Source organism: Delphinus delphis, chromosome 5 (assembly GCF_949987515.2).
Source record: "Delphinus delphis chromosome 5, mDelDel1.2, whole genome shotgun sequence".
NCBI lineage: Eukaryota > Metazoa > Chordata > Mammalia > Artiodactyla > Delphinidae > Delphinus > Delphinus delphis.
In genome coordinates, this window is record NC_082687.1 from 120,848,466 (window position 1) to 120,871,330 (window position 22,865).

At 33.9% G+C, this 22,865-nt stretch overlaps 1 protein-coding gene across 2 annotated transcripts in view; it reads left to right on the plus strand.

Moving 5' to 3' along the window:
- Window positions 1-22,865, plus strand: part of AFG2A (AFG2 AAA ATPase homolog A) — a 342,950-nt gene that overhangs the window by 153,608 nt on the left and 166,477 nt on the right. The window contains exon 15 of one of the 2 annotated variants that reach the window (XM_060012954.1): window positions 16,806-17,434. The exons of the other annotated variant lie outside the window; for it this stretch is intronic. Within the exon in view, the coding sequence (XP_059868937.1) occupies window positions 16,806-16,823 (18 nt within the window). The 3' untranslated portion in view covers window positions 16,824-17,434. Of the gene's footprint in view, window positions 1-16,805; window positions 17,435-22,865 lie in introns of those variants that run through there. 2 annotated transcript variants of the gene reach the window in all.

The window sequence follows — 22,865 nt, forward strand, 5'->3', positions numbered from 1 at the left end:
TACGCTAAGATGGACGTGTTCTCCCTAAAGTGAATTCCTCTACTTAGTTTCTGAATCTCATCTCAATTTAAAAAATTTTAAGCTCTCTAGTTCCTCCTGACTGTACAACTTTATTAAAAGTGAGTATGTGAGGGTCACCATTGTCTGCCAGACAAAATTTAATGGCTTCTTAAGGGTTCTTGTTTGTTTTGAATTCCACAAATTTGATCCCGCTGACTACTCACATCTTCTTGAAACTCTGTATCCCATTAACTCCAGTGACACTACAGTTTTCCCTTCTGTTAACTCTTTGTCCACTACTCCTCTTTTATTTCAGTTGAATTGAGCAATCACTTAATATGGCATAAGAATTAGACAAAAATCTAAATCCAATCAGGCACCCAGTTTTGTTTTTAACTCAAAATGTATCTCAATTCCATTTTTCTTTTCCATTCCCATTGTTCCGTTCTGGTTGACTTCTTTCCTTGGCTCATTATAGTTGTCTCTTCACCAGTTTCTCTGCCCGCAGGCTCTTCTTCCTCCGTTTCCTCTTTGTTCTATTTCACGGAACTCTTCCTAAAGGATTGTCTTTAACCAAGTTATTATGCTGCTTTACTCATTTATTATACTGCTTTACCAGGTTATCATACTTCTGAGGAACCTTCAGTGGCTCCTTGCTTGCCTCAAGTCCAGCTCTTTATTCTGGCTTTTTTAGTTTCAAAAGTTGGGCCCCAACCTCTCATTATTTTCTTTTCTCACGAAACATTTGTCCATTTATTCTGGAAATTAAATCTCCTGGTGTCCTGTGTTCTGTGCACTCTATGTTCATTATTTCCTCCAGGCTTTTTCTTATTTTGTCTCTTATATATGTCCTCATTACTTTTTCTCAGTTGTCTCAGTCTTAACTTTTTCGTTAAGTTTTTTAAACTAATTTGGCCCTACCAATCTCTCTTTCTCTAGCTTACTTCTCTTCAGTATTACTTAGTTTAGTTCTTGTTTTTCTCTAATAGTTTATTATTTTCCAGATTTTTCCTGTCCCTCTAATAACTTGTAAGTATTTTGGGGTCAGAGAGATGAAACCATATTTTTGATAAGTGTCAGGTCATAGATATTCCACAAATATTTGCCCATTGAGTGAAAATAAGACACAGAGGTTATTTAAATATTTAAATCTCCTTAGTTTTCAATAAGAAATTGAAACCAATTTCTGAGTAAAAACAGTTTAAAAAATTAAAATTTTATCAAATCAACTTCTGTAGTTCTGAAAATTTCACATCAGCAGGGGGCAGTCAAACCAAAGTTCATTTTGCTATCATACGGAAAATTAAAATTTATCTCTGTGAGACTTATTCTATTATTACTTGGGATACCAGCTGTACTTTATAATCTATTTGTAAATAAAGTTTAAAACTCTTCAGTAGTAGATTTGTAGAATTAATTTTTTTTTAACTTATGGAAGGTAAATACTTCTTTGTTTTGGGGGGGGTTTTAGTGAAAAAAATGGAAAAATATTTTTTAGAATGTGAAATGGTTTATTTGGTGTTTTTGATGGGTGGCCCCTTTACATAGAAATTTGTCTTTTCTGCCTCCAAATCAGTATTTCAATTAAATTAATTTATTAGGTTGTCTTTCATTCAATAATATATTAACTTTTATAGAATACTTTTATTTTCCCCTGTGAACTTGGGAAAAATGAGTTTTTATTAGAGACTGTAGCGTAACGCTTACTAAAACACAGTGTGGCAAATTCTTAGTTTAATTGAGTTTTTTTCCCTGAACCTTTGGTCTGGCCGACTGCAAACAACTAGTGGTTTATGTTTAGAGATGTGCTCATTTTCGTCTCCTTCTCTTGGAGGTTAACCTAGTACTTATTAAGGGAGAAACACAGTTTATACTAAATAGTGTTTAATGTATACCAATGGTATTACTGTATTTCCTGTTTTGTGTTCACAATAAGAAGATTCTGAAAAACTGCCTTTGTATAAATACTTCACTGACATTCCAGACAAGTATAATCTTGTCTGCTGGTAGGCAGGAAAGAGTGATGTCCTGGAATGCTGTTAGAGAAGGAAATCTCTTTGTGTTCCACAAATGATACCCCTAAACCTTTTAAGAATATAATTTAGAAATGACAACACTGTATTTGTTTTTCCTTCCGTTTATTAACTTTGTATGCTTTTAGTTCAGAAATGCATTTAGTCGGAAAAAAAATCCATTGTGTCTGAGAAACAAGCATCTTCCTGGTAGTTTGCTGGAAATTGTTGGTAGAAGCATCAGAGGGTAAACATAAAAAAAGCTTCAGTAAATAATTATTACTTTTTTTCCTCTTAGCTTCAAACATTTTTTTGATACTTGAATCAGGCTTTTGATAATTCTCTGCAGGCATAAAAGATGCAGGGTTTCCTACTCCTTTCCAAATTTCTAGTAAAGAAATAATTTGGAGATTGTTTTAAAATACAGATTATATTTTTTTAAAGTTAGATTTGGAGTTTTTATGTTATTCTGTTATTTAATGTGAGTCATTAAGATATATAGAAATCAGTTGTATACCTTTAGTCTTGAATAATCTAATGAATGTATTTTCTTATACTTAATTGTGATAGCTAAGAATTCAATTTAAATTGTACTGAAGTTCCTTTTCCGTGACTGAAAAAAAATACTCATAGTTAAAGCTTTAAATGATAGCCAAAACAAACAGCACAGACTAAATCTGTGTCTAATTTCTAGATCAGTAGTTCTTTTTCTTCTTTCTCATTATTCCCATTATTAACATGGGAAGTAACCTAATTACTTACATTGATTCTCTACTTCAGCCCCTCACTCCCTCTAAAAGCCAACAAAATGAAGAATCACTTGTGAGAATTTCCAAATATATGCAAAGTTTAAAGTGCTTATCAGTCAAACTGTAGAAAGGTATCATGTGCTTTTTGTGATCAGATAATTCTTGTATTATTAATGTATATGTCGTATGTTGTGCCTTTTGTTTAAGTATTTGCTTTAAAATATGTTGACATCGGGGCTTCCCTGGTGGCGCAGTGGTTAAGAATCCACCTGCCAGTGCAGGGGACACAGGTTTGAGCCCTGGTCCGGGAAGATCCCACATGCCACGGAGCAACTAAGCCCGTGCACCACAACTACTGAGCCTGCGCTCTGGAGCCCGCGAGCCACAACTACTGAAGTCTGCGTGCCTAGAGCCTGTGCTCCGCAACAAAAGAAGCCACTGCAATGAGAGGCCCGTGCACCGCAATGAAGAGTAGCCCCCGCTCACTGCCACTAGAGAAAGCCCGTGCGCAGCAACGAAGACCCAACACAGTCATAAATAAATAAATAAAATTAAAAATATATATATATATGTTGACATCATTCTTTGTATATGTCCCTTCTCATAAATCTGCTGTGATGAATTCTGAAATACCAAGGCTACTGCATCTTCAGTTAAGAGTCTTTTAAAGGGAGTAATTTAACACAATGGAGCCACTAACTGATATGGTGGTTCCATGGTGTCAGAAACTCAGGTTCCTTCTGTCTTGCTGCTGTACCATCCCTTAGGCCACATGGTAAGAAACATCTCTCGTGTCACTTGGGTTCTCATTCAGGTGAGCAAGAATGAGGAAGTGAGTATGACCCAGCAATCCTACTACCGGGAATATACCCTGAGAAAACCATAATTCAAAAAGAGTCATGTACCACAATGTTCATTGCAGCTCTGTTTACAATAGCCAGGACATGGAAGCAACCTAAGTGTCCACTGACAGATGAATGGATAAAGAAGATGTGGCACATATATACAATGGAATATTACTCAGCCATAAAAAGAAACGAAATTGAGTTATTTGTAGTGAGGTGGATGGACCTAGAGACTGTCATACAGAGTGAAGTAAGTCAGAAAGAGAAAAACAAATGCTGTAGGCTAACACATATATATGGAATCTAAAAAAATGGTTCTGAAGAACCTAGGGGCAGGACAGGAATAAAGACGCAGGTATAGAGAAAGGACTTGAGGACACGGGGAGGGGAAAGGGTAAGCTGGGACGAAGTAAGAGAGTGGCATGGACATATATACACTACCAAACGTAAAATAGATAGCTAGTGGGAAGCAGTCACATAGCACAGGGAGATCAGCTCGGTGCTTTGTGACCACCTAGAGGGGTGAGATAGGGAGGGTGGGAGGGAGACGCAAGAGGGAGGACATATGGGGATATATGTATATGTATAGCTGATTCACTTTGTTATAAAGCAGAAACTAACACACAATTGTAAAGCAATTATACTCCAATAAAGATGTTAAAAAAAAAAAAAGAATGAGGAGGTGAGATAATAGCTCAGTCCCTTGCTTTAAGGACATAACCTGTAAATTGCATGTATCATTTACATCCCATTGGCTAATCTTAGCTACATGACCATGTTCAGCTATAAGAGAGGCTGCAAAATAAATACATTCTCTATTTTGAGTAGCTGGTTGCACAGCTTGAATTGAGGGGTTTTGTTACTAAACGAAAAAGAGAAAATCTAAAAGTCTCAGTCATCATCTGTTAGCTTTATTCACTGTATTTATCCACTCCTTCCTCTTGAAACATTCTCTTACTTTGTTTTATATGACGTAATAATCTCCTGGCTTTACGTCTATTTCTGTCCCCTCTTGAGTCCTTTGCATATTTATTCTCCTCTGTCTAGCCATAAAATGTTGCAGTTCATGAAGACTGGGTGCTAGGACCCCTCTTCTTCTGTGTCCGTGGGCACTCTCATCCACACCCACTGCTTCCGGAATCAACATCATTGTCCCTGATTCAGCTCAGATATTTCCTCTGACCTCTTCAGTGAATTGCCTACTTAGATATCTCAAAGGCATTTCAAATTCAGCATATCCTGAATCTAAGTTTTGCTCTAAGTATTTTAATCATTAAATCTTCTTAACTTTATGAGGTCAATACGATTGCCATACCCGATGCTATAGGTGAGAAACTGAGATACAGACAGGTTAAGAAACTTGACCAAGATTACAGAGCTAGTAACTCTAGCTCAGTGTAGAGATATGTGAGTTTTGACAAATGTGCAAAATTGTATAGCTACTACTACAATCACAATACAAAACAATTATTCACTCCAGAAAATTTCTTCAGGCTGTACCTTTGTAGTCAAACCCTCTTTCCACCACTAACCCCTGGCAATTACTGCTCTGTCCCTACAGTTTCCTTTTGTCATATGTCATATAAATGGAATTATATAGTATGTAACCTTTTAAACATGGCTTTTACTTAAGTTTTTGAAATTTATCTGTGTTGTATGTATCAGTAATTTGTTCCTTTTGCTGGGTAGTATTCCACTGTATAGAAGCACTTCAGTCTGTTTACCCATACACTTGTTGAAGGACATTTTAGATTGTTTTCAATGTTTGCTGTGAATAATGCTACTGTAAACATGGGTGGACAGGTTTTTGTGTGAATGTAAGCTTTCATATCTCTAGGATAATTACTGGGGTGGGACTACCGAGTCATAGGGTAACTAACTCTATGCTTAACTTCATAAGAAACTGCCATATTCATCTTCAGATTGTTGGAACTTTGTTGCATCCCTGCCAGCATTGCTAGCACTTGGTATTGTCAGTTTAAAAAAAAAATTTAACCATTCTAATAGATATGTAGTGTTAAGTTATTGTGGTTTTAATTTGTGTTTCTCTAATGACTAATATTGAGCATCTTTTTTTGCTCTCATTTGTCATTAGAGTATTTTCTTTGGAGAAGTGTTTTAAATTCTTTTGACCTATTTATACTTTTTAAATTGGGTGGTTTTCTTACTTACATTCTTTATATTCTGATTAAAAATCCTTTGTTAGGTATATTGCAAATATCTTCTAGTCTGTGGGTTATCTTTTCTTTCTCTTAACAGTATTTCACAGAGCAAAAGTTTTTAATCTTGAAGAAGTTCAATGTCCTTATTTTGTTTTTCAGGGTTTTTTTGATCAACTCTTTGCTTAACCCAGGGTCATAAATAATTAAAAAAAAATTTTTTTTGGTAAAAAAACATGGAACATAAAATTTACTGTCTTAGCCATTTCTGAGTATACAATTCAGTAGTGTTATGTATATTTATTGTTGTGCAACCAATGTCCAGAACTTTTTCATCTTGCAAAAGTGAAACTCTATCCCGTAAAACAGCTCTCCATCGCATCCTCCACCCAGCCCTGGCAACCACCGTTCTACTTTCTGTTTCTGTGAATTTGACCACTCTACATACTTCAGATAAGTTGAAGTATGTGTCTTTTTGTGACTGGAGTATTTCATTTAACATATAATCTTCAAGGTTCATCCATGTTGTAGCATGTATTAGAATTTCTTTTCTTTTTAAAAGGCTAATATTCTATTAGCCTTTTATATAGGCTATATTCTATAGCCCATATATATATATATATATATATATATACACACACACACACACACACACACACACACACACTCAAACATACACACACTACATTTTGCTTATCTATTTATCCATTTGTGGCTGCATGGGTTTCCACCTCTTGGTTATTGTGAATAATGGTGCTTTGAACATGAATATACAGATATTTCTTTGAGATCATGCATTCAGTTATTTTGGATATATATCCAGAAGTAGAATTGCTGGATCATGTGGTAATTCTATTTTTAATTTTTTGAGGAACACCACACTTTGTCAGCAGTGTACAAGGGTTCCAATTTCTCCACATCCTTGCTAACACTTGTTATTTCCGGGTTTTATTTTGTTGTTGTTGTTGTTTTTTAATAGTATGTGTGGTATCTTTGTGTTGTTGTTTTTTAATAGTATGTGTAGTATCTTTGTGGTTTTGATCTGCATTTTCCTAATGATTAGTGATGTTGAGCATATTTTCATATGCTTCTTAGCCTTTTGTATGGTATCTCTGGAGAAATATCTAAATCCTTTACCCATTTTTTTAATGTGATTTTTTTGTTGTTGTTGAGTTGTAGGATTTCTTTACGTATTCTGGATATTTTCCCTTTATCAGATATATAATTTGCAAATACTTTCTGCCTTTCTGTAGGTTGCCTTTTTACTCTGTTGATTTTGTTCTTTGAGTCACAGAAACTTTTAATTTTGATGTAGTCCAATTTGTCTATTTTTACTTTGTTGCCTGTGTTTTTGATGTCATTCCAGGAAATCCAATGTCATGAAACTTTTCCCTTTTGGTTTCTTCAAAGAGTTTTATAGTTTTGGCCTACGTTTAGGTGTTTGATCCATTTTGAGTTAATTTTTGTACATGATATAAGGTAAGGCTTCATTCTTTTGCATGTGATATCTAGTTTTCCCAACATGATTTGTTGAAGAGACTCCACTTTTGTGAAAGTTTTACAGTTTTACATTTCACAGATCCATAATTCATTTTTGATGTTTCATATCTAGTGAGAGTTATATGTAGAGGTCCATTTTTACATGTGCATGCAAAATTGTTCTAGCACCATTTAGGGTGCTAGCACCATTTAGGTAGTCAAAAAGACTACCCTTTCTCCATTGGATCACCTGTACACCTTTGTCAAAAATCAGTTGACCATATTTGTGTGGGTCATTTCTGTCTATCCTTTCAGTAAACCACACAGTCTTGATGATCACAGCTTTATAGTAGGATCTAAAATCAGTGTGTTTAACTTTGTTCTTCATTTTCAAAAGCTGTTTTAGCTATTCTGCTTCCTTGGCCTTTCCATATAAAGTATCATCTCAGGTTGTCATTATCTTTGAAAAATCCTTTTGGAGTTTTGTTTGGGATTATTTAAAATCTATAGAACAATTTGGGGAGAATTTATAACGTAACAACATTGAATCTCCAGTCGTAAACATTGTCTATCCATTTATTTAGATGTTCTTTTATTTCAGTGTGTTGTAGTTTGCAGCACAGAGAACTTGCACATATTTTGTTAAGTTTATACTTAAGTAATTCTTTTTCTTTGAGGTGTATTATATGTGGTATTGTTTAATTTTGGTTTCTAGTCATTTATTGTTAGTATCTAGAAATATGGTTGATTTTTGTATGTTGCCACCTTTACTATACTCACTATTGGTTCTTTGTACCTCTTGGTACTTTGTAGATTTCTTGGGATGTATGTACTTAATCATGTTGTCTGTGAATGAATATAGTTTTACTTCTTCCTTTCCAACCTGTATGCTTGTTTTTCTGACTTCCTACAAGGATTTCCAGTACCATGTTGAATAGAAGTGGTGACAGTGGACATCCATGTTTTGTTCCTTATCTTAATGAGAAAGTGTTTAGTGTTTTACCATTAAATATGATGGTAGCTTAGACATTTTTGTAGATGCCTTTTAACAAGTTGAGAAAGTTTCTTTCTATTCCTAGTTTGATCAGAGTTTTTAATCATGAATGGATTTTGAACTTTGTCAAATACTTTTCCTACACCTATCAATATGATCATGGGGTTTTTCTTTTTTAGACTGCTAAAATCTTGGATTACATTGACTTTGAAATGTTAAACCAGTCTTGCATTCCCAGAATAAACCCAGTAAGTCATGTTGTATTACTCTTTTTATATATTACTGCATTCAGTATGCTAATATTTTGTTAAGGATTTTTCTGTCAGTGTTCATGATGGATATTTGTGTGTAATTGTTTTACATTTTCTTTGGTTTAGTATCAGAATAATACTCTCTTAATAAAATGAGAGGGGAAGTATTTCCTTTCTTCTAGTTGCTGGAAGAGATTAGTTAGAATCAATATTTCTTCCTTACATATTTGGTGGAATTCTCCACTAATACCATCTGAGTCTGGAGTTTCCTTTGTTGCAGTTTGTTTTTGTTTTACTAGGAATTCAGTACCTTTAATAGATAATAGACAATTTTGGTTATCTATCTTCCTGGAAAAGTTTTGTAAGTTTGTGTCTTTCAGGGAATTTTGTTCATTTCATCTAGATTGTCAAATTTATACCTTTAGAGTTCACTGTTTTTTCTTATCCTTTAGTGTCTGTAAGGGTCTGAGTAAGATTTCCTCTTTCCTTTCTGATGTTGGCAATTTGTGTCTTCTTTCTCTTTTCACTTTTCCATTTTAGTAGCAGTTTATCAATTCTGTTGATCTTTTCAAAGACCCAGGTTGTGGTTTCATTGATTTTTCTCTATTGCTTTTTGGTTTTCAATTTAACAGATCTCTGTTCTTGTCCTCCCTCCATTCCTCCCTCCCTCCCTCCCTTCCTTCCTCTTTCTGTCCTTCTTTCTTCTTCCTTTGGGTATTTTTTGCTCTTCTTATTCTTGTTTCATATGGTGGAAATTTAGGTTATTGATTTAAAACCTTTCTTCAGATACTATAGATTCCCTTCAAAGTACTGCTTTACCTGCATTTCACAATTTTTTTGATATGTTTTATTTTTATTTGCATTCAGCTCAAAATCTTCTAATTTCTCCCCTAAGACTTCCTATTTTATTATAGATTATTTAGAAGTATGTTGCTTAATTTCCAAATATTTGGGAATTTTACAGATATCTTATTGTTTTAAACTACTAGTTAATTGTTATGGTCAGAGACATGCTTTGTATGATTTCAGTTCTTTTAAATTTGATAGATTTGTTTCATGATCCAGGATGCCATCCTATCTTATTGAATGTTCCATGTGATTTTTAAAAGAATGTAGTTTGCTGTTGTTGGGACATCTTTTTCCATTCTTTTACTTTTAACATATCTATTTCTAATTTCATTTCAGTTTCATATAGGTAACATTTAGTTAGGTCTCAGGTTTTTTAATTGGTGTGTTTATACCATTTACATTTAGTATAATTGTCAGTATGTTTGGGTTTAGTTCTGTGATTTAGTTGCTTTTCTGTTTTTTATTTTTTCATTCCTCTATTTTCTTCTTTCTGCCTCCTTTTGAATGATTGGAATATTTTTCAGTACTCAATTTTACTTCATATTTTGCCTTTATTATTGTATTTCTTTGTATGCTTTTTAAAATTAGTTGTCCTAGTGATTGCAATATTCACACTTCACTTTTCAGACTGTACTTAGAGTTAATATATTATAAGTTAAAGTGAAGTGTAGAAACCTTACAACCATCTAGGTCAAGATGGGTATTCAGTGACAGCTAGGTGTGTGCCTCAAGGCATCCTTAAGTTAGTTGCTCTTTAGCCTCTTCTTCTTCACTTAATCTTTTCTGTACTACCTTTAATCATTTGTTTTGTTCTGTACTACTTTCAGCCTTGTAGTGTTACAAGTATGTGAAAAATAACTTTATTCATGCCTCTTTTCTTGGAATTATTTTTTTAATTCAATATGAGATTATCGATATAGATGAGAAAACTGAGATGCAAAGAGATTTAATTGCCTAAGGTCACACAGCTAATAAGTGGCAGAGCTGGGATTTTTACTCTGGCACACTTGCTTCAGGGTAGGCACATTTGACTGTACTTTACTTTAGACAATAGTAGTGCTTATGACAAATCTCTTACTCTTTTAAGCATGTGGTTTTTAAGTCTACTTATTATCATATCTTTGGGGGTTCTCATTTAGTTTTTTTTTTTATAAATTTATTTATTTTATTTTTGGCTGCGTTGGGTCTTCATTGCTGCATGTGGGTTTTCTCTAGTTGGAACGAGCGGGGGCTACTCTTCATTGTGGTGCACGAGCTTCTCGTTGCAGTGGCTTCTCTTGTTGCGGAGCACAGACTCCAGGCGCGCGGACTTCAGTAGTTGTGGCACGCAGGCTCAGTAGTTGTGGCACACGGGCTTAATTGCTCTGCGGCATGTGGGATCTTCCCGGACCAGGGCTCAAACCCGTGTCCCCTACATTGGCAGATGGATTCTTAACCACTGAGCCACCAGGGAAGCCCCTAATTTAGTTTTTAAAATGTGACTTTTTTTCCATCTTCTTAAGTACTTCTTAAAATAGCTCATTAAAAATTTATTCCAGCTATCTTAACTTTTTGAGTAATGGAACTAGTTTTTGGCATCAAAACATTTTGTGGATTCCCACATAATTGCAATTAAATTTTCTCAATGTAATTGAAAAAATATTTTCTGGAAAAAAAAATTACTGAGTACTGTGTAACACCTTTAAATGATTTTCTGTTTTTGTAATCACAACACAATATACATATATTTGAGAAAACAATAGCATATATATGTGCATGTCATATTATTTATTCATGTTTTAGATAATGCTTGGTATTAATGTAGGGCCTTCAAGCACAGAAGTCTGCAACCCACAGACTGGGAACCGTACATTAGACTATTAATGAATAATAATAACAAAAGTAAAATTTACATTTTTTTCTAGGATGCTAGAGTTGAATAGATTCAAATTCAGGGGGAAAATATTTACATATATAGATCAGAGAAGTCTAATTTTTATCAAACTCAAACCTTACCATTAAAGCGGAAGTACTCTTCACATTATCCACCTAAAAGTTTCCTATTACCTGTGAGATGTTAACAGGTATAATTATGGAATTTTTAATAGCTATCTTTTTCATCTTTGATTATAGTATAGTCTTCTCAAATGGAAAAAGAAACAGATTTTTCAAATATTAAGACAATCAAAAACATGATGTCTGTGAAGCACAGATTATTTCCAGGAAAATAGAGCTGAAAGATCAAAAAATGCTTTGAGTTTGGCTGCTTTCTTTTTCTTTCTTCTTTAGTAATCAGTGTCTTTTTCCTAAAGAATTAGTACTAAGAGTCATTCAAAAAGATTCATTAAAACCAGCAATGAAATTGTTCTGATCAGACTTCTTTTAAGCAGCCTCTATTTTGTTTTTTGTTTTTTAGCCTTGGACACAATAGTCTTTTTTCGTTCTTCTGAAATCAGATGAGTTTTAAAGATTAGAGAAAATGAACTCTGGTATTTGAAGGTTAAAATCTGATCCATTCAACAGAATTTTGATTCAGAAAAGCTAGAAGTAAAAGTATAAACTCTAGTTTTACAAATATAGTAATAAAGAATATACTTTAGTGGTAACTTAATCTCCATATTAGAGAACTAAGATACTCAATGAATTTCAAAGTATCAGATTGATAAAGCAACACCTGGATTAATGTACTTTATTTAAAACCGTTATGAAGGAATGACTAGTCATATGAAGTGAACTTTTATCTTTCATTTAAGTAAAAATGTATGTTGTATTTTATGTTCTGTAAAAGTTGACACATTATTACACTACTTGTAGAGCATAAATAGCAACTTGGGAACAACTTTGTGAATGGTTACTAGTTTTCTAAATCATTTAGTTTATACATTCTATTAAATTTTTAAGCTTATTATCAATATTTAGTATGAACTTTTTCCCGTTTTCAAATTGAGATCCATTGCTTTTCAGCCATAGCAGAGAGATAGGTTTCCAGAATAAAACAAACAGTTTAAAATACCATGCCCACAAAGAGATAAATAGATGTCCCGTGGGGATAGGGCTAAAGTTGGAGAACTCACATTCTCCCTTCTTTTCAAGACACACAAAGTGTAAAACAAGATAATTTGTCCTGTTCATTGCCATCAAGATTTGCACGTCAAAATAATAGCCCCATTCTGTCAGCTCTGTGTTGAATACTCTCCAGAATACTGTGGTAAATCACAGGTGGGTTGTTCAGGTGTTCAGAGAGCCCTCAGGAATGGGCAGATAATCAACTGACAGGTCATTGCTGAATCAAGGAATTTACCCTTTTCTTTGGCATATCATAGCTCATGAAGGCTAACATTTTGGTAACTGTTTCAGGAAAAGAAATATTGTACTATATTTCCTTTCTTCCCTTCAGTCTCTGTGATACAAAGCAAACAAACTTGTTTACAGAACATCCAGCATTTGATTGAGTAAGTGACAGGTAGGAAATTAAGCTGTTAATACAGGAGGATGATTAAGTGAGGAAATCCGTCTTTTGTCAACCACTCATATTTTTATTAGTTTTAAAATAGAATCTGCCTTCAGTTTCAGTGGGAGTGTTAGATGTACATGGTTTAATGGATTTTGTACTTGAAATCTGGCTTTCCTCTTTTACTTACAATCTAACATCACAATAGAAAATAATTAAAATAGTCTTGTAAATGATTGATATAGGATGATGGTTTAAGCTTATTTATTGAGTCAGAGCTCCACACCTGTTCTGTGTCATAACAACTTCCTCAGAGGATGAGTTTCGTTTTGTTTTGGTTTTTTTAAGCCATCCTTTTTTGTGATGCCAGAGACATTATAAATCTCTAAATTGAAAAATGCTGAATTAAATTTGGTTCTTATTTAAATCTATTTAAAATTAACCCTTTGGATATTTTCTGATTTTTAAAGTGGATTGCTGATTATCACATTGCTCTGTATATATTTCTTTTTTTAATAAATCTTGATGTTTATCGCAATATAAAGAATAATCCTAACATTACATACAACATTCTTCCCCTAAATGAAGTTTACTGAAAACAACTGTAAATTTTTACGTTTAAGATCATCAAAGTAGACACATATAGGATGACCAAGATTTTATTTGTTTGGTGGTAAATGGAAATTTGAGCTCACATGTAATATAAGTCAGCATTGTCATAAATCTACTAAAAAATGCTCATGTCATTTTAGGCTTCATTAATTATAGTATCCAGATCACATGAACTAATACTTTTGTGGTACTCTGTCCTGGTCAGATCACATCTAGAACATAATACACAGTTTTGGGATCTCATGGTTTGTGAATAATTTTAGACATAACAGGTATGGATCAGAACATGATTTTACCTTGGAAAATAGAAAAATACAAGGCAGTTATTGCCTTCAGATATTTAAAAGTTTATCCTATAGAAAGGACAGAATTAAAAGGTTCTGGCAAAATAAATAGAACAATTTCCCAATGAACTAGAATTGTTCACTTATTATTATCATCCTGTTATTGCAGGTGTTTTAAAAAGGGGTTGATTATGCTAAATGTCTGCTATGTTGATTGGAAGTTGGAAAAGATCATTTTTGATCTCTTTTCAATTTTGATTGAAGTTGATTAGGAAGTTGGAAAAGATAATTTCTGATCTCTTCAATTTTGAATTGAATTGGCAAGTATAAAACGATTTTATTATTCAATCACTTAGCATATATGTGAATATTTACAAATTTGGGATTTGAGTTTTGAGACTAATCATTGAAAATTACCTTTGGCCCTATGAACGTTCCATGTATTTTTGCCTTCTATATTTTTTCTTCTTTTTAAAGATGATTACAAATATGTATCAAAAAGAAAAAGAAAACAAACATCAAAATTTGGCCCAGGTCATATAAATCCAGTCTGAAGCTAGAGATAGGAATAAGAATGAACAATACAGGTCCTCTGTTTAACACGTAAATCCCACTTTTCCAATCATATGTGAAAGTTGAATATTAGGAACTTAATAGCACAGTCTAATAACTTGCTGCTTTCTTTGAAGCAAACATGGTCCCTCCTTGAAAGAGGGGAAATGTACTTGAAGATCATTCCTTGGCAGTATTGCCCTTTGAACTCTAGGTTGACTATTTGAATAGATAGGCTTTCTGGCTCATCTCATCATCCAAAACTTCTTGATATTCTTCTCCTTTCTTTAATGTTGTAAATATTTGGGAGAGTGGATAGTGAATATAGGCTGTATGTTTGTGCAGAATTCAGCAAGAGAGGTTGGGTGTTTTGCATTAAGTATCTATATTACTATAAAGTTTAATTGCTTTTAGATACTAGTTAGCACTGAGTAGTACACAGAAAGTACCTGTTACACTGAGTTACTCATTTGTGGAATGTAAGAGTGAAAGAATATATGCATGCATCCTTAATAGTTACAAGGGCAGTCATCATGTTTTATCCATGGCCTAGTCTCAGGATTCTTTTTGGCACTCTCAAGTCCTGATTAACATTTGTCATGTAAATAAATATATTCAATTTAGATAGCAGCAGATAGATGTTAGCATTTAGACAAAGCAGATATATTGTCATTTTTTAAATTATATATGTAATTTATTTCATCATTAAATTATGAATTTTCTAGGGAATCTATACATATATTGATTTCATATCAATCTAAAACAATGTATTGTATAGATATATTAACTTTGGTAGTCTGCCATAAACTTCACTCCATTCTTGTGGGCATTGATACAGGAGAATGGTAGTTCCTTTTTTTTTTTTTTTTGGCTGCATTGGGTCTCCCTTGCTGCGTCCAGGCTTTCTCTAGTGGGGGCTACTCTTCGTTGCAGTGAGCAGGCTTCTCATTGCGGTGGCTTCTCTTGTTGAGGAGCACGGGCTCTGGGTATGCAGGCTTCAGTAGTTGCGCCACGTGGGCTCTAGAGTGCAGGCTCAGTAGTTGCGGTGCATGGGCTTAGTTGTTCCATGGCATGTGGGATCTTCCCAGACCAGGGATCAAACCCATGTTCCTTGCATTGGCAAGCAGATTCTTAACCACTGCGCCACCAGGGAAGTCCTGGAGAATGGTAGTTCTTTTAGATGCCCTCTCACTATTAATCTCTGAAAAACCAAGAGCAGTTACGAAAAGTACTTCTTAGATAAAACAGGATAGAATAGCTTTTTCTTTGTTTTCCCCTTAAAATAATCTATAGTTATAAATGGGTCTTAAATAATTTGAAGCTGGATTTGAATTCTATTTTGGCCTTTACTGTGTGATATGAGGCACTGTTTGCTTATCTGTAAAATGGGGATGCTACCTCTTTTTCAGAAATGTTGGTGAATTGTATGGGGTAACTCATATGAACCATTTAGCTTTGAGCCTGTTACAAAGTGAGCCCTTGAGAAACAATAGCTATCATTACAATTTCGCCAGGAAAAAAAAAAAAAAGATTAAAATGTCATGGATAAATACCTGACTTTAGCACTAAAATTTTAAGTTTAAAATTTTAAGTTGTTACATCTTCGATTGTTTTATTTTTCCTTTTCAATTCTAATGTTGAAATTTTTTCTCCCATTATAGAGACTGTATCGGCAATTTGTCGTTGGTCATCACTATAAATGAATTGCTTGTTAACTCTAAGTATTCCTTTGGGGAACCTGGTGATATCTCCTTTTCCTCTCACAGTGTGATGGTTAATGCATGTGATATCTATGCCCCTTCCTCTATATTTTTCTGCACAAAGGTTTCTTAGATCTCAAGGAATCTGGAATGGTAAGGTCCTCATCCATTGTCAGGAATCCAGCTTCTTAGGAGCTTTTCCAGCCTTTTGGCTAATTACCTAAATAGAATCTTCTGATTTCCTCAACTTGGTGACTAACATTTTTGTATTTTTAAACTGGCCTGGGTTGATATGAGTCTGTTTGGAGAAGGGTAGTCTGGAAAGTGTTAAGCCAGAAACAGGAAGATTTAAAGATTGAATCACCCTGTCATTCATTGTATACATAATACCTTATTTTCTCCAAGGTTCTTGTTTAGCCTGTATGATTTGCCTTATATACATGTGCACACACACACATTTTCCAGTATAGTCTATAACATATACTGAATAAACTACACCATCTGTATCTTTCTGTCTATTCTAATCTTGGTCAGCATCTGCATAGCACTTCTAATAGAATTGCATAGAACTTATGAGCTCAAAATAAATACAAATTTAAGCTTTTCATCTTTATTCTAGGAACATTCCCCATTTCCAAATTATTTATATTATCATAATTCTCCTATGAAATCATAAAACAAAAATTGTACCATCCCTTCAAATCAGATCTTTATTCAGTTTATGACTGCTTGGAATAAGAACAAAAGTTTAAAGAAGGTATGATTTAAGTATTACTAGGGGAAAGTAAGGAGAAAAGTGTTATGTTAATAAATTTGCATTGTATGCACATTGTCAGCCTCCTAATCTGTAGAAGCATGAAGAGTAGAATTTATGTTTTGCATTTTTCAGAAAGTGAGAGACCAGTAGGATTTTAACAGTTTCATAAATGGAGCAGAAAAGAAGAAAACTGTTGAACCTAAAGCCTGGCTTCATCAAGAAGTAAATATAAATTTTTCTTTTTCTGTCTTTAACCTGAAAGTATGCTCAGAAAGTCAGGCCTCACCAGAAACATTACTGATGCTTTGGGGCAGTAATTTTTTCAGATTATGTCCTTTAGTTCAGTCTTTCTGTCTAATACTGGGAAATATTCCCATCAATATTGAATGAATGAACTTACGTAAAAGTTTATGCCTGGGGAAAAAGCAAGCTAGAGGCTTTTGATACCTAGTACTAGCTGGTTTGATATAGTAAATGTTACAGTTCAGAGAACAGAGAGATTACGGAAAGTCAGAATAGTTAGGAAAAGATAAACTCACATTACTTATTTGTTAAAAAATTCATTTTCTATGTGGCAGGCTAAGTAGTTTGCATATACTGTCTCATTTCAATCTGCATAATAATGCAGTTAAGGTAGATACTTTTCATACTGTTTTGTAGGTAAAGAAACAGCCTCACAGAGGTTAAGAAACTTGGTCCGTGATCTAACAGCTAATAAATGACTCTATAATGAATGTTACTTTTGTTCATTTGGATATTCTTCCCAGAAATCAGTGACTTTTCATGGCCTTTAAAGAATCTGAACTAGTTAACAGGGTTGCTACAGACCTTGGGAGTTTCTGGGAATAGATTTAAAGGCACTGAGAAAATCTGATGATGGCTATTGAGTGGGAAGTTAAGTAATCCATCTGATTCTCTGTACTAAAAATAAAGTCAGTTGCAATATATTCTTTTATCATTGACCTGAAAAATTTCTGAGTGTGTAATCCTATGGTGAGTGATAATGTGTCATCCAAGCTTGCTTTGCTTTTGCCAGGTACCAGTTGAATCTAAGAAGTACCTGCTTCTTGTATACAAGGTTTTAATTTGTTTAACAGACAAAAATATGTATTTGCAGCTTGAGGGATCTTTCATGAATGGGGGTGTTCGGTAATACCTCTCTTTCAAGCATGCCATGGTATCTTGTTAACAGTGACATTTATGAGTTGAAGTAGAAATCAGAATCATTTCAAAATAGACACTGTTCACTACAACATTATTGGCATCTGTTTTTAGCATAGCAGTAATTATTATTAGGGAGCTCTTTTTTGTATGGCAATTTAACATTTTTTTATTGATTGATTGGTTGTATCTAAGCTGCTACAGCTTGATATGTGATGGTTAAGAACATGGACTGAGGCCATGGGTTTGAATCCCAGTTACATCTCCTACCATATGTATTACCTTTGGCAAATTAGTGAATCTGTGTGACTGTTTTTTCACCTGTAAAATGGAAATTACAGGAGTACCTATTACAGAGGGTTGTTATGAGGATTAAATGAATAATAAATTTGAAATAACTTAAAACAATGCTTAATAAATATTGTTTGTTAGCCTACTTTTTAAAAGTTTGCCTCAGTTTATACCCATGAAAAATTCTTTATGGATATTTTGTTCACTGTGTATTAAAATACATTATTAAATGTGGTTGATTTATATGTAATAGATTATCATATATATTCATTATAAGGTATCATTTATATATTAATCTGGTAGGCTAGTACAAATGTATTCTTTTTGAAAATTATTTGTGCTTTTGGGAATCTGAGATCCTTCCCAATATTTATGTATAGTGAATTTCCAAAAAGAAAATGAACATTAGATTTGTGAGATACATGGGAAGGTTCTATTCCCAGACAGTTAATAATTATTATTAAATTCCTAATTATACTTTTCCCAATAGTAATAATTATTATTAAATTCCAATTATACTTTGCCTTTAATAATTATTATTAAATTCCTAATTATACTTTGCCTTATAATTATTATTAAATTCCTGATTATACTTTGCCTAATTATATTATTAAATTCCTAATTATACTTAAATTCCTAATTATACTTTGCCTCTACTTTTTAATACATTAAAAATATTCCTAAAAACATTTTCAACATTTTGATTGTTTTCTGGGGGCTTTGTTTGTTTTTTTACCTACTAAAAATATTTGTTTAGATCCTTAGTGTGTATAATGTTAAGTGCTGGGAATACAAGAATGAATAAATAGATGAAATCTCTTCTCATGAGGCATATGGTTTGGTGGTGGTTACAGACAAGTAAACAGGGAACTACAATAAAGTGCTAAATTCTGTGATGGCAGAAGTGCAGAGAACTCCAAGGGGAATGGGGTAGGACAAAGAGAACACTAAAACTAGATTTAGGAAAAAAGAAAAGTTTCTTAGAATGAACATGGTAAGGGGGCTAGAAGTAATGGAGTGGAAGGGATGAGATGTTTCAGGAAGAGCATAACATTATGTGGAAAGGCCTAAAATGGAGAGAGCACATGATACATTTGTAGTTCAGTATGGCTTGGCCATGGAGGGGAAGATGAGAGTGGCAGAAGTGATCACGCTGAAGAGACAATTTATGGTTTAACCGTAATAGTCTTTGAATGCCATGGCAAAGAATTTTTCTCTTATCCTGGGAGCAAGAGTAACCATTAAGGCTGCTAAGCAGCAGGTGGCATGATCAGATAGGTGTTTCAGAATTCTCTGATTATAATAAGAGGATGAGGGTCTGTTGGTAGAAGTGACTTTTCAGCGATCTAGGAGGAGAGTCAGTGGCCTGAATTAGGGAATTATGAAGATGGGGTGAAAGGAAGTAGTTGGTTTCAAGAGATCCTTGGGAGTGGAATGCACAGGACATCATGGTTGGTTAGACGATGGCCTTGATTTTACTCTGACAGGATCGGCGTTCTGAGCATTCAGTCTGTACAGCTGAGTGGGGCCCTGTGCCCAGAAGGGACTCACTATTGGTTTAATGCTGTTGTTGCTGTCTTTAAATTCTTAATGGTTTTTGGACAAGGAACCCCAGATTTTCCTTTTAAACTCAGCCTTGTAAATTATGTAGCCAGTCCTGGTCTTGAGAACTGGTTGGATGGTGGTATGTTTCACAGGGAGAGGGAAAACAGGAATACATTTTGGGGGAAAGATAAAGAGCTCTGTATGGGATATATTGAGTTTAAGGTATTTAAAATATTTAATAGCCTTTGGATCCTTAGTTCAGCTGGCCAATGATACAGATTTAAGACTAAGCATTTTAGTGATAATTGAAGCCATTGGAATGGATAGTATCTCCTAGCGTAAGTATATAGTAGCTGAAGAAAAGGTTGAAAGGAAGGAACCCAGGTGCACTCCAATATTCAAGAGTGGGCAGAAGAAAAGGAGTCTGTAATGAGTGCAGAAGAAATTATATCTATGTAGGAGTTTGAATATTCAGAAATAAATTATGTAAAGTTAGGGTTTGTAAGTTTATTGATGTCAGGAAGTTAAGAGAGTTCCTATCTAATATATTTTATTTCCTCTGTGACATAGGAGGTTAGGTCAGCTGCTGAGAAAAAAGGAAAGTGGTCAGGTTAGGGATTTGAGGAGAATGGGGAAGCTTGAAATAACTTCCGAGAAAAAGAACTTTATGAGGAAATTGGAATGCCAGGCAAGGTTAAGGATCTATATGAGAATGGAGGTAATTTTGTTGAGATTTTTCATTTGCAGTGCTTAGCCGTCAGTTGTAGTTGTGTGAAATGGAGATAGTCATATTGATTGGGACTCAGTTTTGCCACATGGAGGAAAGAGTGTTGAATGGATGATTAGGCAGCGATTCTTAAACTTTAATATGCATTTGAGTCACTTGTATGTCTGGGATGGAGTCTGAGATTTAGCAATTCTAATGTTTCTGGAAAAGACTGATGGTCTAAGTATTGTATATTTTTAGAAGATCTCCCAGATAATTCGTATGCACATTAAAGTTTGAGAAGCATCTAGCTGGAGAATGATTGAAGTATACAGTAAAATCTAAAGAAAAGGACTGATAGGGTGAAAATTGAGGGGTTATGCAACCGGTAGTCTCAATGAATGAAGACTATCTTTAATCATTTGGATAGTCTCTGAATTCAATGTAGGTATATTTTTGTCTTTTGTGACTGTTAATTTTTCCATTTTACAAGAGGCAAAATATTCTCAATGATTTTTTTGAACAAGTAACACTTGTATATAATACATGTCAAGGTCCATATGCAGAGAACAGACCAATTATAAATTAGTAAGTAGAATCTTGACAGTGGGATGTTATAAAAATCATGACTCCAATTTGTATGGAACTTCTAATAATCATTATCTTATTTAGCCTTTATAATCCTATGAGTTGGTAGAATTAGATAGTTTATGCTAATTATACATGTAAAGTAGAGCTACCAGATTCATTAAACCCTCCCATGTCATTTTGAAAATACATTTTTTTAGTGATTTAGAAATTGAAGTTATGAATGCCTCTGTGTTTTCACAAATGAATACTTTGAATAACTTAATTTCATTTTAACTTTTATAAAGTGTTGCTTTGCAAATAGACTGCACTTCATATTGGACGTGCACATAACGCCACATTTCATTCAGAGGCATAGATATTGGTGAATAGACTGGGGAGAATTAGCCCTTCGTTTTGCCTAGAAATTTTCAATATAAACTCTTTAAAAAAAAAACTGCTGTATACGCATAATTGTGTGTACATATACCTTTGTTTATAGGGAAAAAAACCTGAAAAGATACATATGTTCAAATGTTAAAAGTGGTTATCTATGGAAGTGATGGTAAGTATATATTTCCCTCAGTTTTCTAACTTTACTGCGATGAACATGGATTTCTCTTTAAATTATTTTTAAAAGTGTAAATATATATAAAATTTACTGTCATAAAATTTTGATAATGTCTTAAATTATCTCCTGAGCTAAATTCTTTACCATTCCTTAGCACCATAACTAGACATACATACTCGATCTCAATTCCACAATGAGCCAAGACAAATTCAACAGTCATTAGGTGATGAAGGTCTCATTCAGATGAAGTAAATAATCTTTTCCTTCAATGCCAGTAAATAACCTATTTTATATAGACATTATTTTTCAGAGGGTACTTAGCTAACTGTAGCTTGCTATAATTGTACCCACTAATGATTAAAATCTCTGATAATTATTATGGTAAGGCTATAAGGACTTGCATCTCTGCAGTAAAATCTTTTATCAACACAACTTAAAATGTATGGTAAATTTATTCTGTGGTACTAAATAAACCAAGGATTATGGGTTTTGAGAATTACAATGAATTCTACAGTTCTTACTAGAATTAGAGCTAGTAAGAGAGTTTAAAATATTAATATAATGGTCATTAAAATTAAATTTTGTGAATATTCAGGTTTTTAGAATGTTTTTTACTCAATCTTCCGTTATCTTTTTTGTACCTAAATCAAACCACAAATAGTGGTTACTATTAATTTTAATAATAAATATGTTTAATCAAAGTACTTTGAAAATAAAAACTCTTATTATTCCTTAATGTTACTCTAATCTGTACAGGTCAATAAAGTACATTTTATAAATATGTATCTTCCCAGGAATTAAACTATGTCCTGTTTGCACCCCCAGGAAGAGACTAGTTTACTCTTCTCATCAGTAAGGACAGGCCAGTTGTCTTAATTAATTTGCCAAGACATACTATGAAATTAGTAAGTGCCAATTATCCCCTTTCTATAAAAGACTGAGGGACAGAAAGCATTAGGCAGTTTGCCAGTAGACAAGTAGTAAACTTCATGGAAGAGCTCAAGTATTCTCTAGGCCTGGGGAATTGACAATTTTTCTAGTTACTCTAGGAATCATTGGCATCATTTTCTTGTTACTACCCTGTCATATATAGACATGACAGAAATTCTGGAAAGAGTACATCCTCATAACTTTTTTTTTCTTTTTTTTTTTTTTGCTGCATTGGGTCTTCGTTGCTGTGCGTGGGCTTTCTCTAGTTGCAGCAAGCGGGGGCTGTGTTGCAGTGTGCGGGCTTCTCATTGTGGTGGCTTCTCTTATTGCGGAGTATGGGCTCTAGGCACACAGGCTCAGTAGTTGTGGCACACGAACTCTAGACCGCAGGCTCAGTAGTCGTGGTGCACAGGCTTAGTTG